The 13,406-nt window shown below is 31.7% G+C and overlaps 1 protein-coding gene across 1 annotated transcript; it reads right to left on the bottom strand.

Moving 5' to 3' along the window:
- Nucleotides 1–2,313: 2,313 nt before the first annotated feature.
- LOC134682204 (proteasome subunit alpha type-5-like) lies at nucleotides 2,314–11,048 on the bottom strand. Its single transcript, XM_063541750.1, has 9 exons — nucleotides 10,967–11,048; nucleotides 10,020–10,127; nucleotides 7,475–7,601; nucleotides 6,569–6,636; nucleotides 5,960–6,067; nucleotides 4,724–4,782; nucleotides 4,179–4,281; nucleotides 3,317–3,403; nucleotides 2,314–2,578 (listed from the first exon to the last, which is right to left on the bottom strand). Exons 2-9 carry the CDS (start codon nucleotides 10,113–10,115, stop codon nucleotides 2,501–2,503), a joined length of 726 nt encoding a protein of 241 aa, XP_063397820.1. The 5' UTR covers nucleotides 10,116–10,127; nucleotides 10,967–11,048; the 3' UTR covers nucleotides 2,314–2,500.
- Nucleotides 11,049–13,406: the final 2,358 nt, after the last annotated feature.

The raw sequence follows: 13,406 nt of genomic DNA, 5'->3' as shown, positions 1-13,406 counted from the left end.
AAATGGAAAATTAACAATAGGGAACGAAAAATCGTCTCTTTTGTGGTAAATTTTAATGTGGAGTTTCCCGTTTAAACCCGAAATATCTAAATGCAGGAAAGGACAGTTATTACCGAATAAATTTCATTTATTTAAAGTAATGTACTTGGTATAAATTTCAGCAGTATATTGAAAAAAATCCGGATTATTTAACGAAAAAATATCATCAAGATAATGGTAAGTGTTGTTGAATTTATCAATTAAATGCGATTTCGACGGGTATTTACTGAGTTTTGTCATAAACTGTGATTCGTAACAGTACAAAAACAAGTCTGTTATTAAAGAGTTACAATTAGTGCCCATGGGGATACCTACAACCTGTCGATAAACTTTGTTGCCGAAACGTACATAAATGTTATCAAGGAGAAAATTAACAGCTTCAATCATCTCATCACAACTCCGGTAAGTATATCTAGCATATTTACCTTTCTCATTAGAGTAGAAGGCTTTAAATGAGTTGCAGCAAATATAGTTTTTTTTTTAAATCTTAACTTATTCATTACTGATCTGATTTTGTTACCAAATAAATGGGAGATCGCCCTCTTTTAGTCCAGCCATACAATAAAAATGTGGTTCATGTGCGAGCAGTGCCTCGATTATGATTTTGAATTGATTAATTTAACGTCCATTGGCCAATATAACATACATTTCAGTACACACATTTATTCATTTAACCTGGTCAGTCTTAACTTCAATCTGAGACTGAGAAAACTTTTTCAACTTTATAATACAACTTTCTATAAGAGTAAAATCATCACCAGTTTTCGGGATTATCATTTGACACTAACAGAAAACGAGCCCAAGGTTTCAAAAACCCGAAGTAAGCGCACTAGACTAGACATGCAGATAACATACTATTGTAATTGGCAAGGCGACTTTTTTTTACAGTATCATTTCATGCAAGTATTGACTAGGTATAAATGAAGCATACGGCCAGATGCAGATCTAACCGACCGTGCAAGGGCTGTATAGCCAGTCAAGGTCGTTAAAAACTTCCATTTGTTTGCAGATCTAAGAGACAGGTTGACTATATAGGGGATCACTGAAGCTTGACTTGATTACCCCCTGAAGATTTCTGGATCTGCCATTGCTTACATGGTACATTCATAGTCTGCAAACTACATTTTGTTGTTTAATATATGCTCTAGCTAAAGTAAGATCTTCTTACATGATTGATATCAAACATATCTGTATGGAAGGCCAATGATATCGATCAAACCATTGATTTTATTTCCAAACCATGTTCAATTGTGAGAGTATATTGGATGCATAGCTTGGTTCTCTATCATTGATCAGGCTGCTGAAGTTGCTCATCCTAATCAAGTAGTTATGGCTCTCTAAACTGATTCATAAACCTTCGGGCCAGGTGAGCTAAAAATGAAACAAACTTTATTCTAGATAGCCTACCTTTAACAAAAACTTTAACCTGAAGCAGAGTAGAAAGACAAACTAACAGACACACAAAACAAACAAAAACACAGTTGAAGGCTGTACAGCGACCTACAATTGTTTATCTCCCTGTCATTTGGTCTCTTGTGGAGAGTTGACTTGTTGGCAATCATACCCCATCTTCTTTTCTATTTCAAATGAAAGAGAGGGGGTAAAATACTGTGGATTCATTAATTTTGTGGGTATTAATTTTCGTGGATTGCTGAAAGCTTGCATTTTCGTGGATATTTGATTTCGTGGTTTTGCCAATCTCATTATACAAAGCCTATTGAAATTATAATATTCGTTGAACATTTGAATTTTTGGTTCACCTGTACCCACGAAACCTAGGAAAATTGGTATCCCACGAATAATTATGAATCCATAGTAGGGTGATTTTTTTTGTCATAAAGGGAGATTTTGATATCCCTCATGGATGACAAGACAAATAGAAGTGATCTCAAATTCTTACCGGAAAGACAGGTTTTCCCAAGAACAGATGTGTTTGAAGGTATGTGTCTGTCCCAAGTCAGGAGCCTCTGGCCTTTGTTAAGCTAGTATGATTTTTAATCTTAGTTTCTTTTATATATTTTGGAGCTTAGAATGACATCCATAATCACTGAACTTAGTACAAATACAAGAACTACAAAAGATTCCAGGAAAATTAAGGGATGTTCCAGGTTTAAATGCATGATGGTAGGATGGAAGGATTTTTTTTAGACCTCAAACAATGAATTTTTACAATTTTCTATAGATAAAGCAATGACCCACAATTTAGTAATTTGAGTGCCTCCCCATGTTTTTAAACTGGAAACATCCCTAAGATGACTTGACATTAAAAATATATTTCAAGTATTTCAACATTTTATTGAAGTGAATATTCAACATGTACAACTAAATCTCAATTAGACATCATCTTATAATATTGAGAAGTTTTATTTACATCATAGGATGATGAAATTTTTCCATTCACTAGCACTTGTATATGATAACAATGAAGAAACAAAGTTCTGTGAATCTATGGAAATATTGTTTAAATATCTTTGATGACATCTTCTAATTCTTCTTTGGAAAACATGTGAAAGAACTTCTCTGGTGTTACCTTAGCCATCTGAAAATTAAAAAAAAATGTATACTGGATTAGACTTTAAAATACCATTTTGTAGACTGAATTAGGATAGAAATACCATTTTGTATATCACTGCATTTAGTATTTTTCCTTTGGTAATATATTCCATTTTTTTCTCACATTTATTTATATTTATGATAATCAAAGTGTTATTTAAAAAAAAAATCCAGAAACCACAATTTATAGTGGTAAAATATTATGAACAATAATATGAACAATAATAATAGAGTTCACATACTGAAATTTCTTGCCTAATAAATAAGTTGTAATTGAATTACATTCTGACTGTCTGAGTAAAATGTTTATAATACTTGTTAATGTATCAAAGAAATTTAACTGACATTAGTTGAATTTTATTTAGCTCATAAGTAAAAATCACATATGTATATATTTATAAAAGCAGGAAAAAACTAGCCAAAATTCATTAAAAAAACACACCATCTAATGTATATATATATATATATATAAACAAACTGACTAATTGTATACAGTTCGTTTTTTTCTCTCATTGTTGAAGGCTGTATGGTATTAATTACTTCCACATTATTGTAACTTTGGTGGATTGTTGTTTCATTAGTAATTATACCACATCTCATTACTACAAAAATACTGTAGATACCATTTTGAAGTATGATTTAAACATTTGATTGATTGATTATTATTTGTTTTATGTCCAGTGGCACATATCTCAAACATTTGACCTTATGATAATAATCTCACCTCTACATTTGTGGAATTCAATTTTTCTTCCATGACTTGTTTTAGAATTGTAAGAGCTGATTTACAGGCCTCTTTTAATGTCATAGACTGAAAAAGATGAAAGAGATAATATTAAAATTTAAAATTCTAGAAACCATTTTGTAGATTACTCATTATTTATCTAACAATAAGAAACAGATTTTAAAATCCCTTGCACTTTACTGCATTTCACCTCATGCAAAGAAATAATCTAATATACAAAAAAACAAGAATGTGTCCATAGTACACGAATGCCCCACTCGCGCTATCATTTTCTATGTTCAGTGGACCATGAAATTGAGGTTAAAACTTTAATTTGGAATTAAAATTAGAAAGATCATATCATAGGAAACATGTGTACTAAGTTTCAAGTTGATGTAACTTTAACTTCATCAAAAACTACCTTGACCAAAAACTTTAACCTGAACTTCGCACTATTCAGTGGACCATGAAATTGGGGTCAAAACTATAATTTGGCAGTCAAATTAGAAAGATCATATCATGGGGAACATGTGTACTAAGTTTCAAGTTGATTGGACTTCAACTTCTTCAAAAACTATCTTGACCAAAAACTTTAACCTGAAGCCAACAGACACACAGACGGACGGACGAACGGTGGCACAGACCAGAAAACATAATGCCCCTCTTCTATCGTAGGTGGGGCATAAAAAAGGGGTAATTCTCGAGTACATTTATATACTGTGCTTGTGTTCACATAACAAAGGAAATAATTCTTGTCTGTTCACTTCTGATAATTAAGTGTAAATTGTTTAGAGTTTTTGAGAGATTAAAAGAAGGCTGCTATTGAAACCAGAATCACACATATATTTTTCTTTGGCCTCACCTTATGATAGACATCTTGAAGAGCTTGTTGAGCCCCCTCTGAGCCTGATCCTATTGCTTTAGCATCGTATTGTATAAAGGTGCCAGATGGATCCATGTGATACCTGAAACAATATTATTAATTATGGTGAGGAAAATTACAAGCTTACCATGACATTTGGTCTAATAATGTTTCAAATTGACTAAAACAAAATGTTATAAAGGGGCATACCTTCAGAACAGTAAAAATAATGCCACCTGTCCTAAATTTAAACCTCATCTGAGTTTTGAGGCAATAAGCATTGGGTATAAGTTTCATTAAATGCAGTTGAGGCAAACTAGAGATAGCGAATGGCAACCAATATTGGAATTTATAAACATAAGGACAGAAAAGACTAAATGCTACCACCTTAACCTACAGTTGGGCATAAAAATATACAGGTGCATATCTCCCCTGATTAAAACAGTCAAATTTAAGTTGAAGAACTTAAGGTCAACATTTGTGTCACCACTTTAAAGTTGACAAGGTCTGTAATAGTTTGTCAAAGGTTAATAATTGTCACTTACAACTGAGGTCCCTTTCTATCTATACCAGCAAACAATAATGCAACACCAAAAGGACGGCTCTGAAAGAAAAACAAATATATCTGTACATCTAAAATAGATATTTAAATCATGTCTTTGCATAATATGAAATTGCAGTTATGTTTTATATCAGGTTAAGATATCATATAAAATCTAGTGTCATCTTGTATAACAAGGAAGATTTTTTTCAAATTTGCATTTAAAGAAATTTAATTCAAACATCAATGAATTTTTTCTTTGTAGCAATTGATGACAATTTTTATAATGTCATAATTCACAATTCTGTAACCTAGGTGTCCTTAAAAGTAGTTAAAATGGATAAAAGTTGTGATTGCCTATATTACATGTAGATCAAACACTGTTGCTATAGATTTTCAATGAATTTAACATCTATTTAAATAAAATTAACTTTAAGTAATTCAGACATTTTATCTAATGGTAAATTAATTTAAAACTCAACAAATAAAGCTTTTGATTTATAAAGAAATCTTATACAATGTTTACAGGGAGATAACCCTGTTGTCTATTTGTTATAGATTGTACTCTATTTTAGTTTATTTTGTAACCATTCATCAGAGCAGATATTGTGAACTATTATTTAGTAAAGCTATCTTATTTTTGTGTTTTAGAATGATGCTTGGAAAAAAGCTCATGTAATTTCTTTATTGTTATCAGTTTGGAATATGCATGATATAAACCCAATTTTAGCAAATTATTTTTAATGTTTTAATTTATATAAGCTTCTAATATAATTACCAAACAGAGTCTTTCATAGCTTCATATGCAGTATGTTTTTGCTCATTTATTTCTACACCATTTTAGTTTCTTGTGGAGAGAAGTGATGGCCATAGTCTCTCAAAGAACAAGGTGAGCCAATATATGATTTTTTAAGGCCGTTAGTTTTCTCGTTGGAATTGTTTTACATTGTCTTATCGGGGCCTTATATAGCTGACTATGCGGTATGGGCTTTGCTCATTGTTGAAGGCCATACGGTGACCTATAGTTGTTAATGTCTGTGTCATTTTGGTCTTTTGTGGATAGTTGTCTCATTGGCAATCATACCACATCTTCTTTTTTTATATATTAGACCTATAATGGTTTACTTTTAACAAATTTTGACCTGGATGGATATTTGTCTCATTACCAATCATATTACATCTTCTTGAATCTATAAACGCCCATAACAGCTTAAATGGATATACATTTATCAATGTTTACCATTGCCCCTGGATCTGCATCATCATCCCCAAACTGTAAGGCCACATTACTGACAGACTGTGTAACACTCTCTACTGACATCTTCTCATTATAGGTAAACCAATGATTCTGTAAAATAAACAAAAAATTAAAGAGATAAAACAAGAACACGTCCACAGGACATAGGACAAAATTTTCCGCTCACAATTTGATGGTAAATATCTTGAAACTAAAACCCTTCCTGAATTAAACAACTATAACCTGACCATTGAACCATGAAATTAAGACCAAAATCATTATTTTATCTATTTAAAAAGTTTATATCATAATGAACATGAGTACTAAGTTTAGAGTTGATGTGACCACCACTACAAGGTAAACTGCCTTAGACTAAAATTTAAACCCTAGTTTATTCCCTTGTTTTTAAGAAGAGTTGTAGATCATGTAGATAGGGGAATTCTAACAGATAAAAGGATGGATAAACAGATATAGCATTTTATGGGTTCATCAATTCAGAGATCAATTTTGGTCATTCATTTGCATTCAAGTAAGACACCTCAAACTATGGAAGTTGAGAAATGAAGTGTTTGCAACAACAGGGACATAAGAACACAGTTATTTTATTCTTACCTGTGCTTCTACACGTGCTCTGTCAATTAATGTTCTAGAATCTGCAATAAGACCACTCATGGCACATCCTGAAAAATTTAATGTATATGTTAGCGACAATAAGTGAAATTAGGCATTAAGCTTAAATCCTAGGCATTAAGCCAACACCTAGGCATTAATAGTTATCAAAGGTACCAGGATTATAATTTAGTACGCCAGACGTGCAGTTATTGCCTGAAATTTTTAGGCATTATGCTTATTACCTGAAATCTTATGATGATTATTCATCCTATTGCCGAACATAATTTTAGGTAATAAGTGAAATCTGGAATGAATGCATATTTGGTGATTTATTCTTGATATAACAGAGTTACTTAATTCATTTCTTATATAACAAGTGTAAATATACATTCATTTGACAGATCTTCAAATTTAGTAATTTATTTAGTAATTTTAGCACATTTTTCAGGATTTAAGCTTAAATCCTAGGATTTAAAACTAATGCCTAACATCATTTAGGCAATAGACTTACTGCCTAGGCGTTAGCTTATTGCCTAGGATTTAAGCTAAATGCCTAATTTCACTTATTGTCCCTAACATATATACATTACAAAGTAAAAGTAAGGGGAGATAATTCGATATGGAATTTATAGACACAAATACAATTTAGATATCCCATTCAACCATATATATATAATATATAGTACACAGAAAAGGCATTTGAAAAAGATGGGTATCCAACTATAGAACCAATATAAATTTTTTCATACATTTTTAATGTATCAAATTCTATATGAAAACAAAATTGGTAAAACATGCATATGCGCGGTGAAGACCATGTAAAGGAATATCTCAGTTTTAATAAATATAATGTTTTGGATAACTGATTGATTATAATGATACAAACTATGTCTGTAAATCAAATACCTATATGCTCATCTATTTCAAATACTTTTTCAATACTAGCTGCTTCGATAAGAGGGGATGTAACTCTTTTCTCAACTGCCAACACTACACCTTCACTGGTTTGTATTCCAATAGCTGTAGAGCCAAGCTGAAATGGTAATTCAATAGAACAATTTATTCACAAAGCTTTAAAACAATTGATCATATTTATTAAGTAAAATAAAGAAAACAAAATATTTCTATGCTTTTTTGTTTATTTTTGGAATAATTTTTGTTGAATTGGTTTTTTTTACTGTTTTCTCCATATTGTTGCCCTCTCAAACTCAACAAAACTATTATTCAAGTTCAACATTGTTCAATGTGTTATGTTCTTTCTTTCAGAATAAATATGTATATGTGTAATGAAATACTAGTGAAACATCATACACAAGTACAAATGTACATACAATAAAATATACAGACTTAACCAGAGAGGAAAAGTGTTTGATTCTAACATATCTAATCTTAAAACACATAATTTTGTCAAATTAAAATCATACAATCTTCACCACTTTAGATGGCCTTAAATAAGGGATATGGACCATAATTTGCTATTGGGCTCCGTTTCCTATAACTATAGAAAAGTGATAAAATGTGAATTACTGTAAGAAAAGTTGTAACTACATCTAAAGATGCCATTATTTTTATCAACATACAAGTGTATGCTACTCTTCCCTAGAAAAAAATTTATAATATACGAATTTCAAAGATTCTACAACCGCATTTTTGTGTCGTTTCTCGCGTTACTTTTTGCTTCCGAAGAGCATAAGGCTGACTGATTTATAGATAATCGTCACCGGCAAATTCATAACTTTTGCTTTCAAATAACAAAGAACATTGACCAATAAGAATAGTGAGAAGAAAATGCAGAGAACTATAAGTATTTATGTAGCAGATGTAAGAACAGTGGCGTGATTTTTGTGTCCGATTTCGTAACGCAATTTTTAGATGATGTAATCTGCTTTGTTGTAATAGAATTTCTTAAAAACAATATGCAAATATGTTCAAACAGGTAAATCCGAGATGATTTACATTCTTGTTTTGATCTTCGTAATAATTAAGTAAGAAAATTACGTTATCGTTATGCGTTACATTTCACACGAAACAGAAGTCCAGTTATTTATTAAAATTGTTTTTGTCCTTAAGTTCTAATCATTTCCGGTCATACGTGAAACATGTGACTTACATGTGATAACGCCATTACGGCCGGATGTACGAAATACTAGGTCTAAACATTGTTTTTGTTTCCAACGGGATGTTAGCAAACATAATCTGTAGACTTGTTTGGTCTTGTTTAAAAGAGGAAAATACAATTGTCAAAGAGATTGTGCCGGTGGTCTGTTATTTTTCCTATGTGCATAATGTTACATACGATCCTGTGTGAAAATAAATGCCCAATGACTTGACAAAATCGATTTCATATTTGACAGACTTTAGAACACACTTCGTTTCCCGATAATGACGTGAAGAGTCCTTGGAAAAATCAGTCGAAATTACGTCTCTTATCATTGTACCATTGCTCGTTGGATTGATTTAACTTCAGCAGTAAATATTACTGGATATTTTAGGTGAATAAATATAATTTAATAAAAAATACATGTTAATATACCGTTACACTTGGAATGTACAAAGTTGGAATCTTTGTCACATTTTTAATTAATATTTTTTATTCATGTTCTGCAAACACTTATCAGAAACGCAATAAACTTGTCAAAGGAGAAGTAAACTTTTACCATGCATGACTTGAAAGGAAGTACTTTATTGATTTTAAGCCCACTAAAGTAGGTTAAAATGTGGAAACCATGTAGATGGTGTACAGGTCACAAGTATCACATTGTGCCTATTTTAAAGATTTTAATTCCAAGTTAAAAGTTTTTTTCTTTACTGGATTTAAAGAATGTTACATTGCCTATGATTTGGAATAAATTGTATATAACTGGAATATCAAAACCAAATATAAATACATTTTTTTTGCTTAAACATCAAGATACAACGATTATGGTATCCTGTATCAATGAAGAAAATATGGAAAATTCTGAATAAATTGTACTAATTGTTTACAAAACAAGCACATATTTAGGAGTTTTATAATACTGTTACATTTAAGATGGATTTTAAGAAAAAGTATACTGTTCAGATTATTTTAAGCAGATTTTGCAATAAAATAAAACTAAAAAAATGCTTTCGGTTTCTTATGGTTTCCTGTCAGGTTTAAAAAAAACTTTAATATAACATAGAATATAGATTTTAAATATTAACATGAAGCAAGTAACACTAGTAATGGTGTTTATTTATGCCTTTTGAATTATATTGTGCAAAATAAAGAAAATAAAGATTGGTCACCACCCAACATTTTTCTAAAATGCAAGTTAAGTACCTTGTGTTATAATAAGGTATATAGGAATTTTTTTTCTGAGACAAGTGCCTGTGTAACACCTTCTTACCTGTAAAATGCAGATTGATACCCCACTTTTTAAATTCCTTCCTTTCAGGAGTGGATATATTATATTAACAAAAATATACTTACTTTAATTGCTTCAATGGCATATTCTACTTGGAATAATCTGCCTTCTGGTGAAAATGTGTTCACACCTCTGTCATATTCAGATCTTGTAAGAAACATCTTTTGTTATCTCTGAAATAACAAACGAATTATTTTACACAAATAAAAAATTCCAATGTACACTCCCTGAGGATAAATGGAGATGTGTCCTTTACAATATTATTCCACCACCAGAACAATCCCCACCCAACACTTCCCAAGGGAGCGTGTAGGACACTGGGAAGTCTGTTATTATGATGGAGGAAGCTGAAGTACTCAGAGAAGAACCACTGGGCTTCTCAGCTCATGCTGGAACAGAAAATCCGAAAAGATTTCAAAAGATTGATCTCCAGGTCAAGCTAGCTGGGAACAACTTTGACCTATATGGAGGCCCCAGAAGTAATCTAGTTTCAACTCCGGTCTGGGTACCAAAGAATTTTTGTGTGTTACCTTGGGATGGTGAAAATCACCCTACTGGTGTCCTGAAAATTTGACGTCTATAAATTCTCACTGGGGACCTTCAGTAATGTAGCCATCAGTCTTAACCACTAGACCCATAACCCACATTGTGATTCTAATGAAGTGTAATTAGTGTGACTTAAAAAAATCTACGTATAAACCATATATGAAGCTCCAAACAGGAGGGATGGTAACTGCTCCCTAATGTATGACTCTGACTTGGCAAGGTACTAGGTGGGTGGCTATAATCTTTTAAATACTATATTTTGAGTAAGATGATGGATCATGATATTGCAGTTTTGCAAAACTTGAAAGTTTTCATTAATTATTGATAGATTGAACAGATACGAAATATCATCAACGTATAATTTCATTAAACATTTATAAAGAAAAAAGATTATTTCGCGTTGCTTCTCTGAGTCTCTTTTGTTTAATGTTAAAAGATGTGTTTAAAATTGTGAAAATGAACTCACCGGCAGTTTGCAACTAAGGATTGACTAACTAACGAAATCGGACGACGTACCAAACCCGAATGTCTCCGGATCTGTTAAAATTTACAACGGGCACGTGTTTCTAATCAATTAGGCCGTAGTTTTTTTATTTGTAGTTTTACGAACCCTCCTACCCTAATTTTTGCCAAATAGGAAAAAAAATAAAATTAAAAATGTTGATTTTTATTTTTTTTTCTCCTGCGACCCAGTGTTTTTCAATCAAAAAATAAATAAATTTTAGTTCTTAACTGCATGAAAGAATCTAAATTTATGCTCTGGGTGATTTAGTAAGTTGTTGCACATTGATTTTCTATTCAAACCTTGTCAAGAAAAAAAAATAGTTGTTACACTAGTAGAAAATCTCCTGGTGAAATAAAAAAAAAAATTGATATTGACGGTTGGTATTAAAAAAAAATCAGCAGCAGCAGCAGGTTTTTTTTTTGTTTTTTTTTCGTCCTCCTACCCATTGGTTTTGTCAAAAAAATTCGTAAAACTAAAAATATAATAACTATGGCCTTAGCGGTGGGAATGTTTTTGCTGACTCTTTTTATGAAAAAAAAATGAAATTGATTTTATTTGAATGCCAGATTTGGACAGTGAAGTTCGATTAAAACTCTAATAAAAACTGTGTTTTCTTCACTTCTCGGGGAGTGTGTGACGCGTGATAGAGCATGAGGCCGAGATTATCGTGACTCTGAAACTACTATAACCAGAGACATATAAATATTGAGTATATATGTCTCTGCTATATCACAAAGTAGTCTCAGCGTGACTTCAGCAGAAAGCAGGACCAGAGAGTGAAACACGGCAAAGGGACTCGTTCGAAAATAAAGACATTATACATAACCAGAAATACTGCTGGCGAAACTCAAGATACCGGTATTTTTCAAACACTTTTGTCTCCCGAAATTTAATCGGTAAATGCTCTTCCACTTCTCACTGTCTTTGTCTTTGCCGTTTTTATCCAGCAGGCGAGCGTTACCATAAATGATTGTCTCAGTGTTTGTAGACGAAATGGGCATCTGGCGTACACCATATAATCAGCCTGGTATCGTTGATGAGTTTTCTTATAATTGTTTTGCACTGACTCGTTTAACTTCTTCCATCTTTTAAGTACAACAAAATCACATTTTAAATACTCTACGAAATACAGACATCATGATTTATTTCATTTACTTGAATATCCAATGAACAGTTCAAAAGTTACATTAGTTATATTCAAAACGTTTTGTCTGATATTTTATAACGAAAAACAATTTAAACAAAAAACAAAACAAAAATTGTTTTTTTGCAAGAAATCATTAATCTAATTTTTCCCTCCAGAAATCTATCAAAACACAATCTATAATAAATTAGTATGAAAATAAAAATGGGGATTGTGTCAACGAGACAACAACCCGACCAAAGAGCAGGCTTGTTTGCTTAAAGATCATAATGACACGCAACAAACCTACAATTTCAAGTGAAAAATTATTTCACCTTTTTGTACATAAATCATTGCTTGTTCATTCTTTGCTCTAATCTTTTTTAAACGACAAATTTTTTTTTAAGTAGAAGAAATAAGTTCAATTAACATATCACTATACAGGTCCTTTGAGATTCGACCCCCCCCCCCCTTTTCAAGTTGTATCTAAATTTTTGTTAATAAATATTTTGTAGTTTTTCACTCATTTGATGTGTTCTTGCTCCAATCTAGTTTATAAATTTGGCAGATCTGAAACGGCTGAAGGTAACCAATGGGTCTTGAACATTTCGTGGTGTTCCGAGTTTATTTTGGAATCCGGCCTTTTTCAGAGTGAGTTTAATTTTTATAAAAACAGAAAATAATCGCAGTTATATTAACTTTCACTAAAATTCCACAAACTTGAAGTCTCAGAAAAGACGCTAAATCTTATCCAAAAGTCTCTGAATAGTTAATACATTCAAATCAAATCAAACGAAAATGGTGCTGTCAAAATTGAAGATTTATAGGATAATTTTATACGTGTATAGCCAAGGATTTATATTTATAAATATATATTAAGAATAAACTAATCTGATATTAGTCGGAAGCTGAGACTACTATAACACAGCTCTGTGTTATAGTAGTCTCAGTCGGAAGGCAACTAAAAAAATGTATCTAAAAAGTAACTACTTCTTCTCTAAGTAAATTCCTCCGCAACGGAGCACCCGTGTCACACGGTAAAAAGAAATCCCTTATTTCTATATTACTGTTTAAAAATATGGAGCAGACTAGGTTAAAATATATACAATCCTAGGCAGAGCTGCTTTTGCGTAGGTACTATTTGTGTACCAAAAATATGTAGTACTCGATCGCTGCGTTCACATCTAAAGCAAGATCGGTTTACTTTAGATCGATTCAAACTAAACTACCTCTTTTGGTGTTTTAGTTTAGACCGATTGAAGATCGATTCAATGCGTT

This window comes from Mytilus trossulus, chromosome 1 (genome assembly GCF_036588685.1).
Source record: "Mytilus trossulus isolate FHL-02 chromosome 1, PNRI_Mtr1.1.1.hap1, whole genome shotgun sequence".
In the NCBI taxonomy this organism is placed as follows: Eukaryota; Metazoa; Mollusca; class Bivalvia; order Mytilida; family Mytilidae; genus Mytilus; species Mytilus trossulus.
This window is presented reverse-complemented; position numbering and strand designations above follow the sequence as displayed.

Bases quoted from the DNA above. Each gene is read 5' to 3' on its own strand.
- LOC134682204 (XM_063541750.1), bottom strand. From the start codon at position 10,115: ATGTTTCTTACAAGATCTGAATATGACAGAGGTGTGAACACATTTTCA. The intron at 6,637-7,474 runs GTATTTGATTTA...TAAATTTTTCAG, and splicing joins TGAAATAGATGAGCATATAG to GATGTGCCATGAGTGGTCTT. The intron at 4,282-4,723 runs GTAAGTGACAAT...ATATTGTTTCAG, and splicing joins GATAGAAAGGGACCTCAGTT to GTATCACATGGATCCATCTG.